Consider the following 27,803-nt stretch of genomic DNA (forward strand, 5'->3'; position numbering starts at 1 on the left):
GGTGCAGCCCTGGTGAAGCCCTGTCCCTGGGTGGCTGCCGTGGGACCCCCTCTCCCCAGCACCTGGCCCCCTTGTCCTGTCCATGCCCATGTGCTTTCATGGCTTCATGCACGCCTCTTTGCATCTCCTAATTTCCTACACCGGATGTGCAGTCCCAGCAGCAGGTGCTAGGGCGACCGTCTCATGCCGTGGCTTGGATTGCACAGAGTTCCGTGGATTCAGCTCCCAGACGCTCTCCATACATGCCCGGTGACCCACACGGGTCAGGATGCTCCCGTTGTCACGTGGCACTGGGTCTTATTTTCTTCTGACTGGGATGGTGCCAGGGGCTGAGGAGTGGGGTTCAGTGTACAGAGTGTGTCTCGAGGCCTGAGATGCCCGTGGCCCCAGCCGGGTGGAGAGGAAATGTGTACAGGGTCTGTTTCCAAAACGTGGGGCCTTGCAGCGTGGCCCTCTCTGGGTCTGGGAAGGGCTCGTGTTTCCCAGTGTCAGCCCCGCAAGCACCTTCCAGATGGTTCCTCTGGGATCTCTTGAGATTGCAAATGCTAAGAAATGAGCCTGTGGCTCGCTGGTGTCCACCAGGGCACCCGAGGCCCAGCCCCTGCCCACAAACACCGGAGGACAAACCAGGCGACTGTGGGGCAAGGAGTTTCCCAAAGAGACAGTAGGACTGAGGACCCCAAAGGGGAAGTTCCCCTCCCCCTGGGATCCCTGAAAGGGATCCGAGTAGATTCCTCAATTCCTGGTGAAACGCTTCGGGAATTTCTTAAGTCCTGCGGGTTTGAAGACCCTCGGCAGCCCCTTAGTAACTTTTGCTTACGGGAGACTACGGCCTTTTGGGGGCTTCGCTGGCTTAAGTGGTTTGAAAATGTTAGCTGGTCCTCAGAGGCCTCCTTTAAAATGTGAAACAGAATGATAGGCTCTTGGTGTCTCTAGTTCATGCACTGCATAATGTCCCGCTAACAGCCATGGGTGCGGAGATTTGGGGGTGACCCCCAACCGTCCCTGACTGGCGAGTGGAGCCTCACCTACAACACTGTCCTGTCACCTTAAAGCCTGCCTTCCTAAGTGGGCTCCTTGAGAGCTCCCTGCATACAGGGAAGAAGAGACCAGTGATCAGAGAGCAGCCAGTCGCCCCCTCTCCACTGCTAAGGAAACACATTCGTAACAGCCTCATGTCCATGCCGACCGACCGTTTCTGGGTGCAGTTTTGGCGGGTGCCTTATTTCATTATCGGGGGTTGTATCCTTTGGTGCAAACGTAAAGAAGACTTCCCTGTTTGCATCTCATTTGTCATCTCGCACTTACATGACGGGAGGGTACAGAGGATGTCTGCGCCTGCAGAATCCAGGGTTGTCTCGAGGCTGCTGGGGAACGTATTTCCGTCACCGCTGGGGCGGGGGAGGCATAAGCCATTGGAAAAACGTGGTCTCATGTTTGCTGGTCTTGGATTATAGTAGAGAGAGTGAAAAGAAATGGCCACCCCAGGCTCCAAGCCCGACAAATTTATTTAAAGACATTTTTACACAATAGAGGCATTAAAAGAGAGGGTGGGGGCACACCACAGGAGTCTGCCCCCTTAGAAGAAGAAACATCGGTGCGTTTCGAGATGTGTTTGGCTCGTCTTACCTTGCATGGATAGGCGGGAAGTGTGAGTCTGAGTATTTTTAAGTTTCAAGATCACTGATGGGTTGGAAACAGGTGAGCCAGCCTCCGGGAAATTACTCAAATTCTTGAACGAGTTGCCTGCAGTCCCGGGAGCTCTCAGGAGAAGGAACGTGACCTGAGATGGTTGCGGCACCCCCACCCCCTGGCCAGACCGCCCCCTCACTTTCTCACCCTGTATGCGGTGCCCGCGCCACCCCCACCATCTCCTTCCTCCGAGTTGCCGTTCTTCATTTCTCTTTCCTTTTCTCAGCTCTGCACCTGTGGGTACAACGTAAAACCCTGAGTTCTTGTTCCCTTTTCTGTCACAAGGCCGCTGTCCCGCCGTCCCCTCTTCTCCCACTCACCTCACCCTCTTTCTCCGCCTCTGCTTCTATCCTGTCTTTTCCTTGACCCAGCGTCCTGTAAGTGCAGATCACAAGGTCAGGAGATCGAGACCATCCTGGCCAACATGCTGAAACCCCGTCTCTACTAAAAATACAAAAATTAGAGCATGGTGGCGGATGCCTGTAGTCCCAGCTACTTAGGAGGCTGAGGCAGGAGAATCGCCTGAGCCCAGGAGGCGGAGGTTGTAGTGAGCCGAGATCACACCATTGCACTCCAGCCTGGTGACAGAGTGAGACTCTGTCTCAAAAAAACAAAAGGGCTGGGCACAGTGGCTTACGCCTGTAATCCCAGCACTTTGGGAAGCCAAAGCAGTGGATCACGAGGTCAGGAGATCGAGACCATCCTGGCCAACATGGTGAAACCCCGTCTGTACTAAAAATGCAAAAATTAGGATACGGTGGCGGGTGCCTGTAGTCCCAGCTACTCAGGAGGCTAAGGCAGGAGAATCGCTTGCGCCCAGGAGGCGGAGCTTGCTGTGAGCCGAGATCACACCATTGCACTTGCAGTGAGCCGAGATCGCACCATTGCACTCCAGCCTGGCAACAGAGTAAGACTCTGTCTCAAAAAAAAAAAAAAAAAAAGAATGCAGGGCTGGACACGGTGGCTCACGCCTGTAATCCCAGCATTTTGGGAGGCTGAAGTGGGTGGATCATGAGGTCAGGAGATCGAGACCATCCTGGCTAACACAATGAAGCCCTGTCTCTACTAAAAATACAAAAAAAATTAGCCGGGCGTGGTGGCACGCACCTGTAATCCCAGCTACTCGGGAGGCTGAGGCAGGAGAATCACTTGAGCCCAGGAGGCAGAGGTTGTAGTGAGCCGAGATCATGCCACCGCACTCCAGCCTGGTGACAGAGTGAGACTCTGTCTCAAAAAAAAATACCAAAAAAAAAAGTCATTCCTGCAATTCCCCCGTGAACTGTCGTCTCCTATGACAAGCACACGGCCTCCCCGCAGGGCTCAAGTCCCAGCTTCCCCACAAGCTGTCTCATCCCTTGGTGTCCCCTCCCCCAGACTGGGAAGTCTCAGGTCTTCACCAGAGATGATCGTAGCTTCCTGCCCAGGCTGTTTGGGGCTTCGAGTCACTGAGGGTTTGGGGCCTGGCCCCTGCTCACCTAGGCTCAAAAAATTGTAGCTGTTTTTATTTTAGTTTAGTTTGGTTTTGAGACAGGGTCTTTCTCTGTCGCCCAGGCTAGAGTGCAATGGTGCGATCGTAGCTCACTGCAGCCTGGGACTCCTGGGTCAAGCAATCCTCCCGCCTCAGTCTCCTGAGTAGCTGAGACTATAGACGCGCCCCACATGCCTGCCTAATCTTTTTACTTTTTCCTGAGATGGGGTCTTGCTACGTTGCCCAGAGTGGTCTCAGACTCCTGGGCTCGAGTAATCCTCCTGCCTCAGCCTCCCAAAGTGCTGGGACTACAGGCGTGAGCCACTGCACCCAGCCTGTTTCTATTTATTTATTGAGGTAAGATTCATATAACATAAAAGTCACCATTTTAAAAATCAATAATCTGGTGGTGTCTAGTACATTCACAATGCTATGCAACACCCACTTCTATCCAGCTCTAAGACACTTTCATCACCACAAAAGGAAACCTTGTCCTCATTGACACTCACTCCCTCCTCCATCCCTGCCTCCCCGCAGCCCCTGGCACCCACCAGCCTGCCTTCTGTCTCTATGGATTTGCCTATTCTGGGCATTTCATCTAAATGGCATCTTATGATGTGTGGCCTTTCCTTCACTGAGCGTAGTATTTGCAAGGCTCATCTGTGCTGTAGCAAGCAGCAGTGCTTCTTCATGCCTTTGTATGGATGAATAATATTCCATTCTATGGATAAGATGTCTTTTTTTTTTTTTTTTTTTTTTAGACGGTTTTACTCTGCTGCCCAGGCTGGAGTGCAGTGGCGCAATCTCAGCTCACTACAACCTCTGCCTCTCGGGTTCAAGTGATTCTCCTGCCTTAGCCTCCCGAGTAACTGGGATTACGGGGGCCTGCCACAACGCCCAGCTAATTTTTGTGGGGTGTTTGTTTGTTTGTTTGAGACGGAGTTTTGCTCTTGTCGCCCAGGCTGGAGTGCAGTGGCGCCATCTCGGCTCACTGCAACCTCTGCCTCCTGGGTTCAAGCAATTCTCCTGCCTCAGTCTCCCGGTAACTGGGATTGCAGGCACATGCCACCGGGACTGGCTAATTTTTGTTACTGGTGTTTTCTTTATTTTTTTTTAGACGGAGTCTCACTCTGTTGCCCAGGCTGGAGTGCAATGGCATGATCTCGGCTCACTGCAAACTCCGCCTCCTGGGTTCACTCCATTCTCCTGCCTCAGCCTCCCGAGTAGCTGGGACAACAGGCGCCCGCCACCACCCCTGGCTAATTTTTTTTATTTTTAACAGAGATGGGGTTTCACCGTGTTGGCCAGGCTGGTCTCGAGCTCCTGACCTCAAGTGATACACCCATCTCCATCTCCCAAATTCTGGGATTACAGGCATGAGCCACTGCGCCTGGCCTGATGTCTTTTTTAAATGTTACTGGCGTGAAGGTTCAGGGCTTCACGCCACTCCCAGGCTGGAGTGCAGTGGCGCAATCTCAGCTCACTACAACCTCTGCCTCCCGGGTTCAAGTGATTCTCCTGCCTCAGCAGGAGGGACTGAGAAGGGAGTGGGGCAGAGAGAAAAGGGGGATACCTTACTCAGCACCAAATGCAGCAAACAAAGCAGACTCCAAGTATCTCAGCCCCTCTCCCTCATCATCCCACAGGGCAGATCTGTCTTATTGGTGAAGGTGGAGCTCCAAGCCAGGAGCAGCCCTTCCAGGAGGCCGGTTAGAGGAACAGAGCAGCTTCAACCAGCCTTCCCGAGCTGCAGCTTGGCTCTGCTCCTGAGTACATTGTAACAATTAATTAGAGCCAGTCCTGAGTTATCTGGAGTAATAGGGGACCCGAATAACACAGAGCTAATTGAAACGTGGGCTGCAGGGGTGGCGGGAAGAGAGAGGGCCCCATTCCATGAGAGAGCTGTTTATTTTGTAGTTAATTATAAGTAAAGAGACCCTTTCTCAATCCTGCTGTCTCTCCATCTTTCTCCCTCTCAGATGCCCCACATTTAATTGGATGCACAAACCTATTTTGCTCCCAACATCGTAGTGCTCAATTAATGCGCTCTAACACAAGGGCTCCCCTGGCATCTCTTTGGCAGAATTCTCCAAGATAGAATATCCGACTGGTTTGAATTCCATTTCTGTGCCCGCCTAACCTCAGATGGAGACACTCATTGTTATAATAATTGTAATAATAAGAGCGCCGGATATAGGCTTCATGCTTTATTCTTCTAGAAATGCCTCCTGTAAATGGTGATGTTACCATAAGACATACAGCAGAGGCTGGGCGTGGTGGCTCACGCCTATAATCCCAGCACTTTGAGAGGCCGAGGCGGGTGGATCACTTGAGGTCAGGAGTTCAAGACCAGCCTGGCCAACATGGTGAAACCCTGTCTCTACTAAAAATACAAAAATTAGCCGGGCGTGGTGGCGTGCACCTGTAATCCCAGCTACTCAGGAGGCTGAGGCAGGAGTATCACTTGAACCCGGGAGGCAGAGGTTACAGTGAGCCGAGATGGCGCCACTGCACTCCAGCTTGGGCGAACTCCATCTCAACAAAAAATCAAAAACAAAAGACACGTAGTAAAAGGCGAAATCAGACAAACCAGGAATCTGGAACCTGCCCCACTGGGTCGTCAGTTCCTGGGGATTGAGAGGTGGGGGGGCTACTCTTTGGAGGTGTCTCGAGAACCCTTTCCGGAATGGGCAAACGTGCTTCAATATTGAGAAGCTGCTTTTACTGTATTTTTATTGTATTTTATTGAGACAAGATCTTGCTCTGTCACCGAGGCTGGAGTGCAGTGGCGCAATCATGGTTCGCTGCAGCTTTAACCGCCTGGGTTCAAGCGATCCTCCCGCCTCAGCCTCCTCAAGTAGCTGGGACTACAGGTGTACACCACCACACCCAACTTGTTTTTGTATTTTTGGAAGAGACAGGGTCTCCCTGTGCCGCTCAGGCTGGTCTCAAACTCCTGGACTCAAGCTATCCACCCGCCTTGGCCTCCCAAAGTGCTGGGATTATAGGTGTGAGCCACTGTGCCTAGCCTGAGACACTTATTTTCTTGTCTGGTTAAGACTAAACATCTCTATTGTGTTCTGAAGTTTTCCATCTCCAGCATCTTAATTATTCATTTTCCTTCCGGAAGCCCAGCCACAGCCTAGAGTAATCCTGGTGAGGTCACAGACTGCTCAAGCATGACCGTCTAAAACATGAGATGGGGGCTTGCCAGCTCTCCTGCATCATGGCGGTCTCCCCTCAGAGGCTGTCAGTGTCCGCCTGCACGTCTAGCAAGTGGGTTTGGTTACTGAGACATTCTGTCGTCCTGCTCTGAGGTTGACTGAGTGCCCACTGTGTGCAGACACCCACTGCACAGAGATATTGTACCCTGGTTGTCCGGGAATATGTCCTCTGAAGGTCAACTGGTAAAGAAGTTACCATACACCCTTCAGTCCCTTACACAATGAGAGAGTGACAAGTATCATCCCAAAAAATGACGGCTGGTATGGGGTTATCAATATCCCACAAACATGACTGAACTCCGGAAACACCCCAGTGGACACAATGGACTTTCTTGTTTTTGAGACAGGATCTGGCTCTGTCACCCAGGCCGAAGTCTAGTGATGCAATCACGGCTCACTGCAGCCTCCACCTCCTGGACCCAAGTGATCCTCCCACCTCAGTCTCCTGAGTAGCTGAGACCACAGGTGCACACCACCATGCCTGCCTACTTTTTTTTTTTTTTTTTTGTAGAGACAAAGTCTCACTATGTTGCCCAGGCTGGTCTCAAACTCCCAGTCTCAAGTGATCCTCCTGCCTCAGCCTCCCAAGTAGCTAGAACTACAGGCACATGCCACCACACCCAGCTAATTTTTAAATTTTTTTGTAGCGATAGGGCCTCACTATGTTGCCCAAGCTGGTCTTGAACTCCTGGGCTCAAGCAATCCTCCCACCTCAGCCTCCCAAAGTGCTGGGATTACAAGCATGAGCCATGGTACCCAGCAGAATAGACTGGCTTTGATGGTGAAGAAGGCCCTTCAGAGTCTGGAAATTGCCCAGGGTGGGAGCAGGTGGCAGATATGTTTGTTGCTGCCATAACGCTGATGTTTGGGGACACTGGCAAATGAAGAGCTCTCCTGGTGGGACATACGGCCAGCTGGCCTGTCGGCATTTCACCGGGTAAAGACAGTTTGCACCCTGCAGGTTGGAAATCAGAGGGCCATCTCTGCTAGGCTTCTAACCCATAAGTGATAGAGAGTGCAAAATGGATTGGCACGTACCTCCAAACTGCAGGCACAGCGGAACCATCTAGGTGGGAACAGCAGGCACCGGAAAGCAGTCACAGTGAAAGCTCTCCCCACACGTGGGGAGGTAGAGGACTGATCAGCTGAAGAGAAGAAGCTATAATGACTGAAAGAAAGCCAGCGTTTGGCCGCTGGACACCAATCCCCTGATGAATATGAAATGCCAATTTATGGAAGACACTTGCTAAGCCGGGGTATACGAGGAAATATGAGGTGTGTCCCTGCCCAGAGGAACCTGGAAGACACAGAAAGATGCCAACACCACCGGCTGGATGAGTTTCCAATCGGAAGCCCAGACAGAAGGTCTGAGGGTAAATCTTTGAACTTTTTCTCTAAATTCCGCTTGGAATGGAGGTAATTGACAGGAAGAGTAGGTTGTAACTTCTTGTTTCTATCCTGAGTTTGCTGCTAGCTTCTGACAGGGGTGGGCTGAGTAGCTAAGTAGCATTGCCCACTGTACGTGCCACAGTAGCCTTAAGATATTAGTGCTACTCGTGGCCGGGAGCGGCGGCTCACGCCTGGAATCCCAGCACTTTAGGAGGCTGAGGCCAGTGGATCACTTGCAGCCAGGAGTTCAAGACCAGCCTGGTCATCATGGCGAAACCCATTCTCTACGAAAAATACAAAAATAAATAAATAAATGAATGAATAACCAGGCACAGTGGCACATGCCTGTCATCCCAGCTACTCCGGAGGCTGAAGTGGGAGGATCACTTGAGCTTAGGAGGCAGAGGTTTCAATGAGCCAAGATAGTGCCACTGCACTCCAGCCTGGGCGACAGAACCAGACTCCATCTCAAAAAGAAAAAAAAAAGAAAGATGTTAGTGCTACTCATCCAATAAAAGGGGGCTCAGAGAGGGTAAGTAACATGCCCAAGGCCACACAGCAACAAATGGCAGAACTGAAGTTTAAACCCAGGGCTCTCTAACTGCAAGACCACATCCTTCCTACTAGAACACAGAGGGGAACTGCTGTTTTTATCTCTTTATGCAAAGATTTTGGTTTTTTTGTTTGTTTGTTTGTTTGTTTGTTTGTTTGACTTCCTTTTTGTTTGATTAGAATTCCTGCAATCCTTTCCTCTACACCCTTTTTGGAGGGAACAATGTCACTTCACACTAACAAGTACAACATACAATATTTGAACCTCCTGAGTGCAGGAGTTATGGCTTCCTTATTTGTGGGTTCCCAGCCTGTGGAACCCTGGCCACCCAACTCTCTAAATCTACAACAGAAGGCATCCTCAGAGACTCTCATTTTAACAAAGTCACTCAAGCCTAGCCCTCAAAAACCACCCCACTTCTTTTTCTTCTGCTGCCTGGAAATCAGCCCACTGAGCCTGATAGATGAGAAAGTGCATGTTGACCTCAAGTCTTGAACACCTTGGGTTAAAATAAGGAAGTCCAAGACCTAAATAAAACCCAGATCTGGCAGGCCATGGTGGCTCATGCCTGCAATCCCAGCATTTGGGGAAGCTGAGGCTTGAGACCAGGAGTTCAACACCAACCTGGACAACGTAGTAAGACCCCCATCTTTAAAATACAAAAATTTAAGAAGTAGCTGGGTGTGGTGGTATACATCTGCAGTCCCAGCTCCTGGGGGAGGCTTGAGGTGGGAGGATGACTTGGGCCCAGGAGGTCAAGGCTGCAGTGAGCTCTGATTGCACCACTGCACTCCAGCCTGGGTGGCAGAGTAAGACCCTGTCACACACACACACACACACACACAAATTAAAGTGTCTTTTTTTTTTTCGAAAAGGAGTTTCGCTCTTGTTGCCCAAGCTGGAGTGCAATGGTACGATTTCGGCTCACTGCAACCTCCACCTCTCGGGTTCAAGCAATTCTGCCTCGGCCTTCCTAGTAGCTGGGATTACAGGCACCTGCCACCATGCCCAGCTAGTATTTTGCATTTTTAGTAGAAACGGGGTTTCACCATGTTAGCCAGGCTGGTCGTGAACTCCTGACCTCAGGTGATCCGCCCGCCTCGGCCTCCCAGAGTGCTGAGATTACAGGCATGAGCCACCGCGCCAAAAAAAAAAAAAAAAAAAAAAAGCTGCTTCCTGAAACTTGGGCTGACCAGACCTGAAGACCTTTCTAGAAGGAAGAGCTGGGAGCCCTGTGAAGCTCCAGGGAAAGACATGCAGACCCCGCCCTGGGCTCTTCTGCTGTGGTTGAGGCGACTTGCCCTGACTGCACCTCTTGGTGGATCCTGGGATGAGAATGGGAGGATTAGAAAGCTAGAGGCAGAAGCCTCCACCACCACATCCCTGTCACAACGGAAGAAAACCTGAAATCTGCATTTAAAAAAAAAAATACTAACCTTCTAGCTGATGGAAAAAGTTGGCAAAGGTACTTTCAAACACCTGGGCATGTGTTTCGAAGCATTGCTGCATTTATCCGTTTGCAGGATATTTCATAAAATAGATGGCCCCACAACTAGAAATGCATTTTAAATTGATTGCTGCGTCGATTCTAAGTGTATTTCCTGCGTGTCTTATAAATGCAGAAGGCAGCAGCGAGTGCCTGGTGTGTGTCCCGCTGCCTGCTGACTCTCAAAGGAAGCTTGTGATGCGGCCAGGGCCAGCTCTGGGCCCTGGAGATAAGTTCATTTGAGCTGCAGGTAGTGACCCGAGTGATCACGCTGCATTCCCTTGGTAAATCACTCTGCTGTAGCTCTGATTTGCATTCTCTGAGCTAATGCTTGACTTTAAAATACGGGCCAAACTGGGCTGGGATCCAGGTTTCCTTCTTTCCTCCAATCTCCTTCTCACTGCTCTTCAGGCCCGGTCTTTCTTGCCACTTCTTTCTTCTTCCAATGAGTCTGGGGGCCGTTTTCACCATCTTTCTTCCGAGTTTCTCTTTCCCTGCCTCTTTTTCTCAGCTCTGAACCTCCTGTATTTGTCATGTGTGGCATATTCTTACTTATCATTTTTCGTTCCCCGAATCTTCTCATAGTCAAAGTTTCTTCCATTTTTTTGCCTTCTGCATCTAGGAATGCTTTTTGAATCTAATGAGTGAGTCAGTGAGTGAGTGAGCAAATGAATGAATGAGTAAATGAATTAATGAATGAGCAGATGAGTGAGTGAATGAATGAGTGGATGAGTGATTGAGTGAATGGATGAGTGAGTGTGGATGAGTGAGTAAATGATTGAGTGAATAAATGAATGAGTGAGTGAATGTGTGGGTGAGTGAGAGAATGAGTGAGTGAGGGACGAATGAGTGAGCGAATGGATGAGTGAATGCATGAGTGAGTGCAAGGGTGAGTGAATCAGTGAATGGATGAGTGACTCAATGAATGAGTGGATGAGTGAGTGAGTGAGTAAATGAGTGTGTGAGTGAGTGAATGAGTGAATGCATGAGTGAGTGAGTGGATGAGTGAGTGAATGAATGACAGGGAGTGAATGGATGAGTGAGTGGACGAGTGAGTGAGTGAATGAATGAGTGAGTGAATTGATGAGTGGATGAGTGAGTGAATGAGTGAGTGAATTGATGAGTGGATGAGTGAGTGAATGAGTTAATGGATAAGTGAGTGAATGGGTGAGTGAATGCATGAGTGAATCAGTGGATAAGTGAGTAGATGCGTGAGTGAGTGGACGAGTGAGTGAGTGGGTGGGTGAGTGAATGGATGAGTGAGTCAGTGAGTGAATGGATGAGTGAGTCAGTGAGTGAATGGATGAATGACTGAATGGATGTGTGAGTGAATGAGTGGATGAGCAAGTAAATGAGTTACTGAGTGAATGAGTGGATGAGTGAGTGAATGAGTGAGTAAATGTGCAAGCAAGTGGATGTGTGAGTGGATGAATGAGTGGGTGAATGAGTGCATGGGTGAGTGAGCGAGTGGATGAGTAAATGAATGAGTGAGTGAGTGGATGGGTGAGTGAGTAAATGAATGAGTGAATGAATGAGGGAACTAGTGAGTGGGAGTGAATGCGCGAGTCAGAATGTGCAAGTGAGTGAGTGAGTGGGACCCCTCCCCGCAGTCTCTCTGGAATATCCTCATTACCATGCTTTGCGGACTTTCCCGGGGTTGACATCCAAAGGCATCCGGCCCGGCCTGGCCTAACCCTGTCGCAGGCTCCTTGGGGGTTCCAGTGCCAGCCAAGTGAGATGAGAAGATAATGAGGAAGATTTAAGGTCTGACTGTGACTCCCACAGACTCTTCCACCTCTGGTTCTTGGCCACTCTCCGAGTGGGACTCATTTGATGATACTGGTGACCTTTTCTATAAAACTCAAGGGCCCAACTCTCACTGAGAAGATTCTCGGGGCCGCTGGACCCACTCCACACATTCACATGTCAGCCCTAAGGGCTCCCAGGGGCAGGGTTTTACTTGCTAATGGCCAAGTCTCCGGCAGTGCCTGTCCCGTGTCTGATTTTGTGCCTTCCAAACTGTCTCTTGAATTCCCAAAACCAAAGAGTAACACAATTTCCTCCCACCTCTCCTCCTCCCGAATTTAATAGATGCACAAAAACACAGGCTCTGTATCCCACCTTGCCATTGCTTTTGTGTCAAGTCTCCAGGCTAAACACTGGAAGAAGACTTGTTTATTCAGTCACTCTACAAAGGAGGGCCAGGCGCTGTGCTGGAAAGGCACCGATGGGTACACATGAGGCCTCCTCCAAGGAATTCACAACAGGTGTAGGAACCAGCAAGGGCAAAAGAGGGTAAGAAGCACAAACTGGGCCCAGAAGGCTGCCTCATGCCTGAAATCCCAGCACTTTGGGAGGCTGAGGCAGGAAGATTCCTTGAAGCCAGGAGTTCAAGACCAGCCTGGGCAACATAGGGAGACCTCCATCTCTTAAAAAACAAAATTATCCAGGGGTGGTGGTGTGCCCCTGTAATACCAGCGCTCTGGGAGGCAGTGCTGGGAGGATCACTTGAGCCCAGGAGTTGGAGGCTGCAGTGAGCTATGATCATGCCACTGCACTCCAGCCTGGATGACAGAGCAAGACCCCATCTGTAAAAACAATTAAAAATTTTAAAGAGACGTGGTACAGAATTTTGTTCTGTGCCCAGCACACAGGTGACATGAAGGGAGGGTCTTCACTCTGCTGGAGCAGTTAGACAAAACTGCAGAGTGGCCATCCGGGCCCATCACAGCACTTAAGCTCACTGCATCCTTCTTGGTGAACTGATACCGAATGTAATTCTGTGACCACGGAATGTTTTTGTCATAAAACGTCAGAGCGCTCAATTCAGCAAATATTTATTAAAAACCCACTCCATACTGGATAGCACGGCCCACACAAGTCATGACACCGACATGGAGAACCCAAAGAGGGACAATGGGCTCCCCAAGTTGCTTCCAACCCAGACAATAAAATGACAGCCAGGACACTGAAGAACACAGCAATGAAACAAAGTCCATCCAGTGCACAGGTGAAGCCAAGAGCCCATCCTTGAAAGCACAGCGAGGTCTTGAATTGGAATCAGCTGGTGGTCGCAACTGCTTATCAGTCTCCTGTGGGGAAGGCAGATTTGCTGACCAGGCTTCAAAGGCAACAGCAGGAGAGAAGCGTATTTCATTATCAAGGCCAGGGTTTCCCCCAGCCAGTCCTATAGCAAGCCTGACTTGACAGGAGTCCGAGAGGGTGACCTCACTCTGGGATTTGGGTCTGGCTGAGTGGTCCCGTCATGGTTCCTGGTGGCCATCAGAGCTGTCAATCAGCCCTGTGCACAGACCTGAAATCCAGATGGGGCCAATGCTCATAAAAAGTGGACGTGAAGAATTGATGTGCATTTCAGAACAATTTAAATCTGTCACTCCTAATTGGGCTTCTATCAAAAGCTTTTCTGCAGTGATGTTAGAAAAAACGAGACCCAGGAAGCAGTGTCCTTTGGGAATACAAGGGGTGCGTGCCCTTCCACATTTCATGGTCTTGGTACAGATCTGAAGCCACTGCAGAATAAGCGTGGATTTATTCCGGGGGGTTGGGGGATGATGTGTGGTGGTGCCCTTGGTCTCTGGGTTCAGGGCACACGAGCCCCTTCTAACTTCCTACTGATGCTCTCGCCTTTCCTAAAAAGCTATCAAGATGAGACATTTTCATCTTCAGGAGCCACTGGCCCTTTGCCTGAGTCAGCTAAAAATGATGTTACCCCTTGGGGAGCCTCAGGTGTGAATATTAGAGGCAGCCTTGTGCCCAAGGGGATGTTTGGGGTGGCGGGCAGTGCTCTGGATTGAGAGGCTAGACCTTGCCCGGGACGGTGACTGGGAAGCTCGGCTGTGACGTGACATGGGGAGGAGGTTGGGTGTATACGGAAGAGTGAGAGCTGATGCAGGGGGAGATGCAGCCCAGGGGATAAGGCAGAGGCTGGAGAAGTGACGGCATTGACTGCACAGTAAGGGGCGTTCTGGGGATTCAAAGTGCCACAGCAGGCAGGTGAGATAAATCGTCCTGCCTACACACTGAAAGCTGGGAATGGCTAAACCAATGGCTGAGGGTGTCGTCCCTGAGTTACAATTTCCTGGGCGATCCTTATCTCCTCGTGGTACTGCTCACCCCTCAGAGCCGCACTATTTGTTTCTGTCTGCCTCAGCACTTTAGACATGGATGGTATTAAATACTTAGTTCTTGTTGACCACTTGCCAACTCTGGTTTTGTCTCTAGGAGAAAGGAATGGGAAGGAATAGATCAATAAGAGAGTTGCTCTGATTTCAGTGCTCAGAGATCTGTGGCCAGGACCAATATGACTTAGAAAGTGTGGGCTGTGTGTGGCACTTGTATCTGTTAGGACTGTTTGCAGCTGCAAATAATGGAAACAGAATCAGATTTTCTGCCTGCTAGGGATTTTACTCTTCTCATGGACCAAGAACTCAAAGGTTAGCTGTCCAGGGCTGCCATCAATGACCTGAGGTTCTTGTAGCATCCTAGTCAGTCATCCTTAGAGCATAGCCTTGTCTTCATGGTCACAAAATAGCTGCTATGCCTCCAGGCATCACACCCACATTCCAGGTAGGAAGAGAAGGACAAGTAAAGGGCTCTTCTCATCTGAAATCTGCCTCCTTTTAAAGAGCCTTCCTGTATGTTTCATCCAGAAATGTCCACCTACATCTCACTGGCCAGAGTGGTGTCAAATAGCCACCTAGCTGCAAGGGATGCTGGAAATACAGGTTTTTGGATGGGTACAGTAATGCCCCCAGACAAAATTGGTGATCTGTTAATAAGTAAGAGAGAATGGCTATTGGGCCAGCAGCTGGCAGTGCCTGCCACACCACAGCAAATTTAAAATAATTGCTACTTTCAAAATATGTACCAGTGAAGCTCTGCTGATTGTTCAACACATGTTAATTGATGGGAAATAATAACATCTCAGGATTTTGGTTGAATGAGCTGAGATAGACAGAGGTTAAAAAGTTAACTGGAATACCAGGGAATCATCTTGCAGGGGGAATTTTCTAGCTGCTTCTGCAAGTGTCCGCTTTGTAGGAATGAAGGGGATGGGGCAGGTGGTACATGAAGGGATGATTCTGGCTCTTTTCCATCAAGCTTTCATTTCAGGGCTGTAAACACTGAGTATAGCTGGAGTCCGGGCATGTATCCATGTCTCCTCAGTCCTTTCTCATGGGCAGTAGATCGTCCTTTTAAATAATCTGTTTCCCTTTTTTTGCTAGAAGCCCTTTCAATTAAGTGGAGGTTTCATTGGAATAATTAAACCCTGCATATCAAGCCATTCACTCCAATCATGCAGGCAAATCAATTAACCAGAGATGCATTTATCTAACTGACTGTTTATCTCCTCCTGGTTCCAGAGCTTTTGCACTGGGGCAGCTCTTGGCAAAAAGAGGTGTCTGCCCCCCAAAGACAGCTCATTTCCAGAGGACTCCCTGGGTTTGAAGCAATGGGAATCTTAATGTTTATTTTATTCAAGATTTTATATTTATTTGTATTTATCCACTCTACAAATATATATATGGAACACCTACTAAGAGTATAGCTCCATGCTAAGTTCTCCTGGGGATACAGAGATGAGACAGACACGTGGCAAGTTGCTGGAACCCTCTGTGAGTGCCTCAGTTTCCTCTTCTATAAAATGAGGAGGGTAGGAGTATTTACCTCATAGTGTTGTTTTGTGTATTTAATGAGATAATCCACATGGAGTATTTAGCACAATATCTGGCAAATAGCAACTCCATATGCCTTTTCAGAGGCAGCTATTCGAGTATAAGTTCCAGCAAAATGACGGCTTAAATTAATAAAGAGGCTGGGCACGGTGGCTCACATCTGTAATTCCAGAGCATAGTGAGGCCCTGTCTCTCCACACGCGCGTGCACACACACACACACACACACACACAGTAATAAAGAGGAAGATTTGGAGCTCGGGAAGCAAGGAATATAATTGGTTCGATTAGATGCTATGCTTAATAAACGTTAGCTGGGATGATTGCTAGTTTAATTAAGATCAGATGATGTGGAGTTCAGGGAGGCTGAGTAGGAATCTCTGCTCTTCCACTTATTGGCTGTGAGATCTCGCTCCATTATTGAACGCTCTGATCCTACCTTCTCATCCATAAAATGGGAGTAATAAAACCACCTAATTGAGCTTCTGTGAAGATTAATCAAGGTGATATCCATGAAGAGCCAGGTACACAGTCAGCAGTTTCAGTTTAGGAAGGAGTGAGCTGACTCACAAGCATTGCAAAAGATGGAACGTGGTGTGTGTGCGAAGACTGAAGATAACTATTTTGTTCTTCATAGTTAAATGCATTATCCATATTTCCAATGACTGACATGTGGTTTTTTTTTTTTTTAGTGTTTTATTTTTTATCAAAGTAATACATGAGTCATGCAAAGGAGCAAAATACACCAGGCATGGTGGCTCATGTCCATAATTCCAGCACTTTGGGAGGCCAAGGCGGGTGGATTGCTTAACTCCAGGAATTCAAGACCAGACTGGGCAACATGACAAAACCCCATCTCTATTATATTTTTTAATTAAAAAATTAAAAATAAGAAAGTAAAATAGGCTTGTAAGAAAAACATCGCTCCTCAACCCAGCCATCACCATCCCTTAGTCCTGATACCCAGAGGCAATCACTTCAAACTCTTTTTCAGGCCAAGCGCAGTGGCTCACACCTATAATCCCAGCACTTTGGGAGGCCCAGGCAGGGGAATCACTTAAGGTCAGGAGTTTGAGACCAACCTGGCCAACATAGTGAAACCCCATCTCTACTAAATATACAAAAATTAGCCAGACATGGAGCATACCTGTAATCCCAGCTACTCGGGAGGCTGAGGAAGGAGAATCACTTGAACCTGGGAGGTGGAGGTTGCAGTGAGCCGAAATCATGCCACTGTACTCCATCCTGGGTGACAGAGTGAATAAGACTCCATCTCCAAAAAAAAAAAAAAAAAAAAAACTAGATAAAAAAACAAAACAAACAAAACCACCTCTTTTTCACCTTGTTTTCTTCTGTTATTTCTTCTGTTCTTTTTCACTAGGTCTAAATAATGTTTGCCTTGCTATTTGCTGATATATTAGTTTTAAGACATTATCGATTGACATACTGTTAGATAGATGATAATTTAGCTCTCTTTTACTAATAACCCATTCAAAGCACTTCCCCTTCCTCCATTCTCTCATTACATTAGGTCACAATCTGTTGCGTTGATTCATCTGTGATTATAACTAGGTAAATATTGTTCATGTTAAGGCAAGTTGTATGCTATGATTTTCTTTCTTGTCTGCACTTTTGGTTTTTCCTGGAGTTAATATTTCCTCTTTTTTTTTCCCCCTTTGCATTTGCTCAGGGTTTCTTTTAAATGTACTTATTCTTAATTTTTTCCCATCTGACTCTCAGATCTGTCATTTGCCTAACAATATGATTTCCTGAGTTATCAAATATATCTGAAAATCATTCTGTTTTTCCCCTGGCAACCTCTCCCTTGTGGACCCTCCATGATCCTGTTGCAATCTTGGCTGATCACTCCTGGCCGCTTTGCTTTCATCCTGGGACTTTCCCTGCTGCTTCCCCAAGTAGATTCCTTGCTTTGTGAGCTCCATACCTTCCTCTTTATTGCTTACTTCCTCTTTTTGCTGCATCATATCCTCTAGTAGCTTCCAATGAAAAGGTGCATAGGAGACAAATATTTGGAGTTCCTGCTTTTCTGAAAATAATTTTATTGTATTTTCACACATAATAGTTTGGGTGGATATAGGATCCTAGGTAAGAAAGTATTTTCCATCAAAAACGTGAAGGCATTGCTTCATTTTCTCCCAGCTTCCAGTATTTGTATTGAGGAGTTTGATGGTATATTTGCTTCCATTCTTCTTCATGTGACCTGAGGTTTTCTCTCTGGAAGCTTCTAGGGTCTTATTCCCTGGTGGCCAGAATTTTTGGAACAATGTGCACTGAGAAGGTTCTTTTCCACTGATTGTACTAATATTCAAAGGGCCTATTAAGTCTGAAGTCTCATGCTCTTAAATTCAGAGAATTCTCTAATACCATTTCTCTGATAATTTCATCCCTTGATTTATATTCTATCCCCAGAAGATACATAACAAGAAGACACAGTCATTGTCATCTCTTTTAAGGATTTCTATTTATTGGATGTTAGACCTTCTAAATTGATCTCATTCCCTCCCCTCTTATCTTCCTTCTCTTTAACTTTTTATTTAACTTTTCAGGAAATTTCCCCAACTTTATCTTCCAAGCCTTCCACTGATTTTAAATTTCTGCTGCCTTATTTTTAATTGCTAATAACTTGTTCTTTGATCGTTCCTCTTCTTAGCACCCTACCATTGCTTTATGGATACAATGCTTCATCTCATCTCTAAATGATTCTTAATTATCAGGTTATGTTTTGGGGGTTTCTTTTGAGACAGGGTCTCACTATGTTGCTCAGGCTGGAGTGCAGTGGTGCAAACATGGCTCACTGCAGCCTCAATCTCCTGGGGTCGAGCAATCCTCCTGCCTCAGCCTCCTGTGTAGCCAGGACTACAGGTACATATCACCATGCCCAGATAATTTTTTGATTTTTTGTAGAGACAGTGTCTCGTTATACTGTCTACACTGGCCTCGAATCCCCAGGCTCAAGCAATCCTCCCACCTCAGCCTCCCAAAGTACTGGGATTACAGGTGTGAGCCACTGCGCTAGCCAGGTTATGTTTTTTTAAATTTTCTCTTATTCTGTGCATTGTCTGCTTCTAGCAGGTTCCTTGTGTCCCTGTGACCCTTTTGATCTCTGCCTTTCATGTGGAGACTTTCCTCAACCATCAAGTGATCCTTGTCTATTTATTCTTAAGTGAGAGCCAACAAAAACCAGCATTTTTAGCCAGACACGGTGGCTCACGCTTGCAATCCCAGCATTTTGGGAGGCCAAGGCTATTGGATCACCTGAGGTCAGGAGTTCAAGACCAGCCTGGCCAACATGATGAAACCCCATCTCTACTAAAAATACAAAGATTAGCCGGGCATGGTGGTGCATGCCTGTAATCCCAGCTACTTGGGAGGCTGAGGCAGGAGAATCACTTGAACCGAGGAGGCAGAGGTTGCAGTGAGTGGAGATCGTGTCACTGCACTCCAGCCTGGGCAACGAGAGCAAGAGTCCATCTCAAAAAGAAAAAAAGGAAAAGAAGAAAAACTAACATTTTGTTTGTCAACTAGCAGCCTTCATTGTGCGGTGAATGGGCATTGATTGTACTTGGAAAACACCACCATGAGGAATCTACAGTGCACTAAGCAATTGATTCCTCTTTTGAGAAGCAATAGTTGTTCTTTTTAACCTTGAGCCAGTATCTGCCATCTCAGAGCACGGTTTTCACTCTGTCTTAAGCTTATATGTAAAAGTGACGTTTCAGGGAGCTTTTGCACATATATTTTCTGGTTACAACCCTTTAAAAAGGTAAACTTAAAAAAATAAAAAGCAATTCTAGATGCTATATAGTAGCAATCAAGGGGAAGTCAGAAAACCTTGGGTCCAAATCCTAACTTTATGCTAAGCATATGAACTTGAACCTCTCTAAGCATTTGTTTTGTTTTGTTTTGTTTTCAGACAGAGATCTCCCTCTGTCACCCAGGTTAGAGTGCAGTGGTACCATCTTGGCTCACTGTAGCCTTGACCTCCCAGGCTTAAGTGATCCTCCTGCCTCAGCCTCCCAAATAGCTGGGACCACAGGCGCGTGCCACCATGCCCAGCTAATTTTTTGTAAAGACGGGATTTTGCCATGTTACCCAGGCTGGTCTTGAACTCCTGAGCTCAAGTGATCCGCCCACCTCAGCCTCCCAAAGTGCTGGCATTACAGGCGTGACCCACCATGCCCAGCCCTCTCTAAGCTTTTGTTTTCTTGGTTGTAAAGTGGTGGTGGTGATGATAATACCGCCTACCTCAAAGAGTTCTGGAGGTTCGTCAGTGACGTCTAACAAAGTGTCTGGCACACCCCGGATAGTCTGTAAGCACGAGGGATGATGTTTGGTCAGTTGCATGTTATACCTCTGAGCCAGTCTTGCAAGTGGTCAAGAGATTGACTTTTCATCCTAGAAATCTTCCCTGACCTGAGGACCAAGTTCCCAAATGCTGTCATCAAAATTCTAAGGGCAGAAACAGCCCAGCCTCAGTATTGGTTTTCTTGTGCCTCAGTTTCCCCAACCTACATTGACATAGTGGGTAGGGGGTAGGGGTAGAATAGCAAGGGGAGTTGTTCAAGCCTGTTTCTCCTTTTTTTTTTTTTTTGAGACAGAGTTTCGCTCTTGCAGCCCAGGCTGGAGTGCAATGGCGCGATCTCGGCTCACTGCAACCTCTGCCGCCCGGTTTCAAGCGCTTCTCCTGCCTTAACCTCCCAAGTAGTTGGGACTACAGGCATGTGCCATCACGCCCAGCTAATTTTTGTATTTTTAGTAGAGATGGGGTTTCTCCATGTTGATCAGGCTGGTCTCGATCTCCCAACCTCAGCTGATCTGCCCACCTCGGCCTCCCAAAGTGCTGGGATTACAGGTGTGAGCCACTGCGCCCAGCCCTGTTTCTCCTTTCTTGTAATTAAAACCTTCCTTCTTTTTCTCTTTGAGACAGGATCTTGCTCTGTCACCCAGGCTGGAGTACAGTGGCCAGCGGCACAATCATGGCTCACTGTAGCCTCAACCTCCTGGGCTCAAGCGATCCTCCCACCTCAGCCTCTTGAGTAGCTGAGACTACAGGTGTACGCCATCAGGCCAGATAATTTTTTTTTTTTTTAAGAGATGGGGTCTCGCTATGTTGCCCCAAGCTGGTCTTGAACTCCTGACCTCAAGCAATCCTCCCACTTCAACTTTTCAAAATGCTGGGATTACAGGCATGAGCCACCATGCCTGGCCACAACTGAAGCCTTCCTTATAATTTTTTTTAAAGCCTTTTTTTTTCTGATAATAAACACATTCTCTTTTTTAAAAAATGCAGACGGTATAATTTCCCTCTGTGTTTGCTCACTGGCCTGTGGACTGCTCTGCTGCCTTTGCAGAAGCCTTTGGTTCTGTGATTCCCTTCCCCACCCAGCCCCAGCCCCCAGCCCTGTCCCAGCCACAGGGCAGGGAGGCCGTGAGGAGACCAGGGAGATGGTGTCCTCTAGAGATGCCTGTCACCACCACCTCCCCGGGGCTGAGGGCTTCTGACAGTTCACTCCAACCCCAGCCGATGCCCGACAGGAACAGCTTCCGTCAGCCCTGGGAGATCTCATGTCACCTCCGATTAGTCTTCAAAGCCAAAACCAAGCAAGTCCCTGATTAAACATCAGCGGCTCAGGGTCCCTGTCACTCCTGAATGCAGCCGTCCTAGAGCAGCAGCCTGAGGCCCGCCGCCCACCAGGTTCCAAGCAGCTTTGGGGACTGGCGTAAGGCTCTTTCCACCATACCAGGGTTTGAACCCCACCTTTCCCTCTTACCATGATTGTGCCACAGCACTCCAGCCTGGGCAACAGAGTGAGATCCTGCCCTCCTTTCTCTAGAAGGAGAACTGACCCTTCCCCAAAAAACCCAAACCCCCAGCTGGGCTCCTAGATGGCTGAGTGGGACATTAGCGGTGGCCTCGTCAGTCACCGTAAGGAACACTGCCCTTGGGAAATGACAGCGTGTGTGAGCCCCCACGTGTTCCTGCCCAAATCCATGGCAGGCTGGAGGCTAAAGACATAATTCACAGTGACGGGAACTCTTCGGGGTCTGGGAACGGGGTTTGCTGCTTTTGACCTAATGAATTAGCACTGATTAGAGCGGCTCCAGTCTGCAGAGGTTTCCATCAAAGCCTTTTCATCAAAGATCTTCCACACTGGTCACGAGCATGCCCAAGGCTGCCATCTTCCCTCCTCCCCATCCCCACGGCTCTTGGGGCCTGTCTCAGTGGCCTCCCAGGCTATCCACTCCACGGGGTGGGACAGAAGCCTTCCTCCCCCTGTAGCCCCTGGTGTGGGGTCCACTCTGCCAATGTCATCGAGGGTGACACGCCCCTCAGGACTTCCTGGCCTTTTCTTCCAAAGCAGAGCATCGCTTTGATCCCAGAACGGTTCCCTTTCCCTCCATCCTCTGCCTCCCGCTCCAGGGCTGATTATCTCTTTCTTTTCAGATCCCGAGCACTGCAAGTCCAGAGGCAACGGGAGCCTGGCTCGAGGGAAGACAAGATCCGGCCGGAAAGTGTGAAAGTCACACCCCAATGACGGGATAGCAGCCCCTGTGTGTGAGCACCCCTCCATGCCAGGTACTCAGCATATCCCCTCTATACCTCTGTTATCCCCTCTATACCTCTGTTATCCCCTCTATACCTCTCTATACCTCTGTTATCCCCTCTATACCTCTCTATACCTCTATTATCCCCTCTATACCTTTCTACATCATGGAGAGACAGGGTCTTGTTCTGTCACCGGGGCTGGAGTGTAGTGATGTGATCATAACACTGTGCAGCCCTCCACCTCCTTGGCTCAAGTGATCCTCCCATTTTAGCCTCCCAAGTAGCTGGGACCACAGGCACACACAACCAAATGTGGTGAATTCTTAAATTTGTTGTAGAGACAGGGCCTTGCTATGTTGCCCAGACTGGTCTCAAACTCCTGGCCTCAAGCGATCCCCCTGCCTCTGCCTCCCAAAGCACTGAGATTACAGGCAGGAGATACTGTGCCTGGCCGTTCCTTTATATTGGAAAAAAGGCAAGTGAGGGTAACCTGAGACTTGGCGGAGGGGCTCGGGTAGTGAAGGGAGGGAGGGGCAGGGATCAGGCTCTGACACTAGCTGGAGCTTGGAAGACAATCAGAGAAAAGGCTGGCGGGCCTGGGATGCAGTTGTGATGAGATTGTGGGGCTGGCAGAAGGCAAACGTCGCAGGGCCTCAAGATCAAGATCAAGATGTTGAACATGGGCCAGGCATGGTGGCTCACACCTGTAAATCCCAGCACTTTGGGAGGCCGAGGCGGGTGGATAATCTGAGGTTGAGAGTTCGAGACCAGCCTGGCCAACATGGGGAAACCCCGTCTCTACAAAAAATACAAAAATTAGCCAGGCGTGGTGGTGGGCGCCTGTAATCCCAGCTACTCAGGAGGCTGAGGCAGGAGAATCACTTGAACCCAGGAGGCCGAGGCTGCAGTGAGCCGAGATGGTGCCACTGCACTCCAGCCTGGGCAAAAGAGCAAGACTCTGTCTCAAGAAAAAAAAAAAAAAAAGGTTGATCGTGGCTTGGCATGGTGGTCATGCCTGTAATCCCAGCACTTTGGGAGTCCAGGGCAGGAAGATCACTCGAGCCCAGAAGTTTGAGACCAGCCTTGGCAACATAGCAAGACCCCATCTCTACAAAAATAATTTTTAAAATATTAGCTGGGCATGGTGGTTTTGCCTGTGGTCCCAGCTACTCAGTAGGCGGAGGCAGGAGGATTGCTTGAGCTCAGGAGGCAGAGGCTGCTGTGAGCTGAGATCGTGCCACTGCACTCCAGCCTGGACAACAGAGTAAGACCCTATCTCAAAAAATAAAAATAAAAAAAGATTGGAACTTTATCATAACAGCAAGAGGAAGCCACAATAGAGGTTTTGAATGAGTGAGTCGGGATGTGAGGCCAGCAGCTCTCATGGAATTCATCCTCAGATGGGTCACCTCCGGATCCTTTGGTTCCCAGGGAAGGTGAGTGACACAGCCCTTCCTGTGGAGCCTGGCCTGGGGGCCTGGCACTTGCTTTTCAGCCGTTTGCAGAGAGACTCATGTGGCCTAGGACCTGTCTCACACTGGAAGTCAAACCCTGCCGAAGGTTGGGTCGGAGCTGCGGGTTGCGACAAGCTCTGGCTAAGACTTAGGTAGGGACGGGCCATCCGACCTGCAAGGCTGTTAAAGTTCAGAGCCTCGGGGCCTCCGGGAGCATTTCTGAGAAAACTGCCTTCAAAGAAACTGCCCAGAGCTTGACAGAGCCGCCGCGTTCATCCCGGTGATGAGGCTGAGTCAGGCTGAGTTAGAGAGAAGTGCTGGAATTGTGTCTGAGACATTTTTTTTTTTCTTTTGAGGCTGGCTGCACTCTCCATAGATTTATTTTCCATGAAATATTTCATACATGTAAATATGTATACATAATGTGTATCCGTGAGACAGAGAACAATGACATGGACACTCGTGTCCCCAGTTGAATCGTAACAATAATTCCTTGTATCACCAATGTCCCCGGGGGCCCTTCCAAGTTCACATCTGCCTGGCTGCCCCTCCCCAGGGGAAGCCACCATTCTGATGTTCATCAGTCCCTTGTTTCTTGGTATAGTTTTGCCGTATATCCTTAACAGTAGGGTTTCGTTTTGTATGTTTACCAAAAAAAAATGATTTTTGAGACAGGGTTTCGCTCTGTCTCCCAGCCTGGAGTGCAGTGGTATGGCGATAGCTCTCTGCAGCCTCGACCTCCGGGTCTTAAGCAATCCCTTCCGTCTCAGCCTTCTGGGTAGCTGGGACTAACTACAAGCACGCAACCCCACGCCCAGCTAAGTTTTTATTTTTTTGTAGAGATGAGGTCTTGCTATATCACCCAGGCTGGCCTCAAACTCCTGGCCTCAAACTCCCAGTCTCCATCTCGGCCTTCCAAAGTACTGGGATTTCAGGCATGAACCATCTCACTCAGCCTTGTTTTACATATTTTTTTTTTCTTTTTAATTTTTTAGAGACAGGGTCTCATTGTTTCCCAGGCTGGAATGCAGTGGTGCGATCATAGTTAATTGCAGCCTCCACCTCCTAGGCCCAAGAGATCCTCCTGCCTCCCAAGCAGCTGGGACTACAGGTGTGTGCCACCATGCCCGGCTAATTTGTTGTTATTTTTTGTAGAGATGGGGTCTCGCTGTGTTTTCCAGGCTGGTCTCAAACTTCTGGCCTCAAGCAATCCTCCCACCTGGGCCTCCCAAAGTGCTGAGATTATAGGCGTGAGCCACTGTGCCCGGCCTGTTTTTGAAGTGTTTACAGTTTTACGCCATGCATCTTCTGTGGCTTACTTTTTCGCTCAACGTCATGTTCCTGAGGTCCACCCGTGCTAATGCACATGGTCATATTTCTTTCCATTGTCACTGCTGGGGAGTACGCCAGCATTGAATACATAGTTTATTTATCCACGCTGTTGCACGAGGTCTGTGTGTGGTTTCTGGTTTTGGGTACAGGATGCTGCTGTGGAACATTCTTGCACAGGTCTCTGGATGTACATGGGGAGAATTTCTCTAGGGATGATACTAAAAGGGACTCCTGGCATGTGTGGTCTGCATGTTCAACCCTACTAGGTGAAACTGACTTGTTTTCCAGTCCTTGTGGGTTTTTTCCATCCAGTAACAAATGTCTGCAGGTGAGCCCCTGCTGGGGACAGAGGTGCAAAGGAATCCTTACTCTGTCACTCCAAGTGAGAACAGATGCTCCCAGATCATGGCTCCGGGTCTTTGTGATATGAGCTCACCCTTCACCGGGCTGCTTTATCTTGCCTCTCCCTCTGCCTAGCAAACTCCCACTTGAAATCCTCCCAGCTTTCTAAGGAGGGGAACCTCAGGGGGGGTCTTCACATGGAGGAGGCCTGGGCTGGAATCCCAGTTAGATTTGCTGTGTGACCCTCAGCAAGTCGCTAGGGCTCTCTGCTTCTTGGTTTCCTTGTCCACAAAACAAGGGTGAGCACGTCCACCTCTCAGAGCTGCTGTGGTCATTAAAATAGATGATTTCCTTTTTTTTTTTTTTTTTTTATTTTGAGACAGAATCTTGCTCTGTTGCCAGGGCTGGAGTGCAATGGAACGATCTGGGTTCACTGCAAGCTCTGCCTCCCGGGTTCAAGTGATTCTCTTGCCTCTGCCTCCTGAGTAGCTGGGACTACAGGCGCCCACCACCATGCTCAGCTGATGTTTTGTACTTTTAGTAGAGACTCAGTTTCACCATGTTGGCCAGGCTGGTCTTGAACTCCTGACCTCAAGTGATCTACCCACCTTGGCCTCCCAAAGTGCTGGGATTACAGGTGTAATCACCACGCCCGGCCAAATGAGATAAATTCTATAAAGGGTCAGGCCCGGTGCCTGGCACACGTGCAGCCCAGAGGGGAAGCACTTCCTGTTCTGCCAGCAGGACGTGCGGCTGCCCTCTCTGCAGGGTTCTAGAGGATGCTGTTCCTCCCACCGGGGCTTGTGTGGGTGGCTGACACTTACCACCAACCTCTGAGCAGCTTGCAGCTCAGGAGCTGTGTGGGAAACGTCTTTGCACCCTCTGTTCCCAGCACAGTGCTCAACGCAGAGCCAGTTCTCACTCAAGTCGGCTGAGGATGAAGAGGCCGTTTCACTCCAGGCACTCACAAACTGGTCGGCTTTCCCAAGTTCCTCCTCACCCCTGGTTGCTTAGCAACTGTGCTGCACAGGGGTATTAACGATGGGGCAGGTTTCAACGAGAGCCAGGGTCTGTGATTTCACTGCATCTGAGGTAGGAGGGTCTCTTAGCCGGGCATGGTGGTGTGTGCCTATAGTCCCTGCTACTTAGGAGGCTGAGGTGGGAGGATTGCTGGAGCCTGGGAGGTCGAGGCTGCAGAGAGCTATGACGAGGTAGGAGCGTCCCTTTCATCTCTGCTTTGGAAAGATTTTACGCTAGTTATTTCCTGCTTAGCTGACAGGCTGCTGAGGTGGCTGCACCGGGTCACCCCAGTCCCGGGAGGAAAGCTTTCTATGTCACTGAGCACTCTTGTAACAGGTGGTTGGCATGTGCCAACTACAACCTCCTTGTTCATGACGGCTGATAAGTAATGCTTCTTGGTCCATCCAGACCTGCCCGTCTTCTTGCCTTGAACTGCTGTTTAATTCCTAGGCACGTGCCTTCTGACCCCGCAAAAGGTGTAAGCTTCTTAACACCTGACTTTCAGCTCTCTTGTGCATTCATGGTGCTGAGCAAGTCTTTGTGCTAAGTAGATGTATTTACTAGTTAGGCTTTGGGCTTGCAAATCACAGTTGACTCAACTTCACAAGGCTTGGAACAAAGAGCATTTATGTTTTACAGAAGTCCAGAGGTGGGAGGAGCCCAGTGCTGGTTCATTCAGTGCCCAGGAGATGACATCAAGGACCGAGGATCTTTCCAGTCCTCACCTCAGGGTGAATCCTCAGGATGGCAGAGCAGAGAGCTGGAAGGACCCTCGGTCCTTGATGTCACCTGAGGGGTACAGGTTGAGGTGCAGCGACCCAAACTATCACACCCATCTTTACACAGTCACAGCCAAAAGCCCAAGGACAAGGTGTCCCTGTTAAAGATCAAGGAAAGCCTCCAGAGCCGCCCCCAGTGCGTGTTCCTGCAGGTTGCATGGCCAAACTTCACCGGCTTGTTTCTACACTTACTGGTAGAGACCAAATGACGGCCGGTCTTTGCAGCTCAAAAGATATTCAGCCTCCCTGAAGCATCAGACTGCCTGGTTTTTTTGGGGGGGAAAAAAGGGGGGTTCCGTTAGCAGGAAGTCAAGGGGTAGTGTGGAGAGACACCAGCAGTGCCTGCCACCTAGTCAATAAATAATTCGTTGAATAAAATTATTAGGCTGTCCACTTCTTGAAAATAATAAAAGCAAGTACATTTTCCTTTGTGATTGCAAATGATCTCGTGATCACGTTGTCAGAATGAGCCACTGTTGTGGGCATGTCTATGGTGTTGCTGGCTATGACTCAGGTGGCCAGTGCCATGTGTTAGCAAAAGGCTTGTAGAGGTCAGGACTTAAGGCAGTGAACTAAGGAGGCTGTCATCTGTGCAAAGTTCATTGGATTGAATGGAGACCGGATCCTCATTTTTAATTACTTTAAATATAAGTTTTGTTCATGACAGCAAATAGACATTTTTACTCAAGGCACTTTGGTTGCAGGGAACAAAATCACACCTGAAATATCTCAAATTGGCCAAGAGTGGTGGCTCATGCCTGTAATCCCAGCACTTTGGGAGGCTGAGATAGGAGGATCATT

General features: G+C 48.8%; 1 protein-coding gene across 5 annotated transcripts in view; it reads left to right on the forward strand.

The window, feature by feature from the left end:
- The window catches only part of CARD11 (caspase recruitment domain family member 11), a 142,965-nt gene that overhangs the window by 65,038 nt on the left and 50,124 nt on the right, over positions 1–27,803 (forward strand). For 4 of the 5 annotated variants that reach the window (XM_073012860.1, XM_073012863.1, XM_073012862.1 and 1 more), the window contains exon 2: positions 21,974–22,105. In XM_073012860.1, the coding sequence (XP_072868961.1) occupies positions 22,099–22,105 (7 nt within the window). In that variant the 5' untranslated portion in view covers positions 21,974–22,098. Of the gene's footprint in view, positions 1–21,973; positions 22,106–23,874; positions 26,296–27,803 lie in introns of those variants that run through there. The other variant, XM_073012864.1, reaches the window with a different exon arrangement.

This window comes from Chlorocebus sabaeus, chromosome 28, assembly GCF_047675955.1.
Source record: "Chlorocebus sabaeus isolate Y175 chromosome 28, mChlSab1.0.hap1, whole genome shotgun sequence".
NCBI lineage: Eukaryota > Metazoa > Chordata > Mammalia > Primates > Cercopithecidae > Chlorocebus > Chlorocebus sabaeus.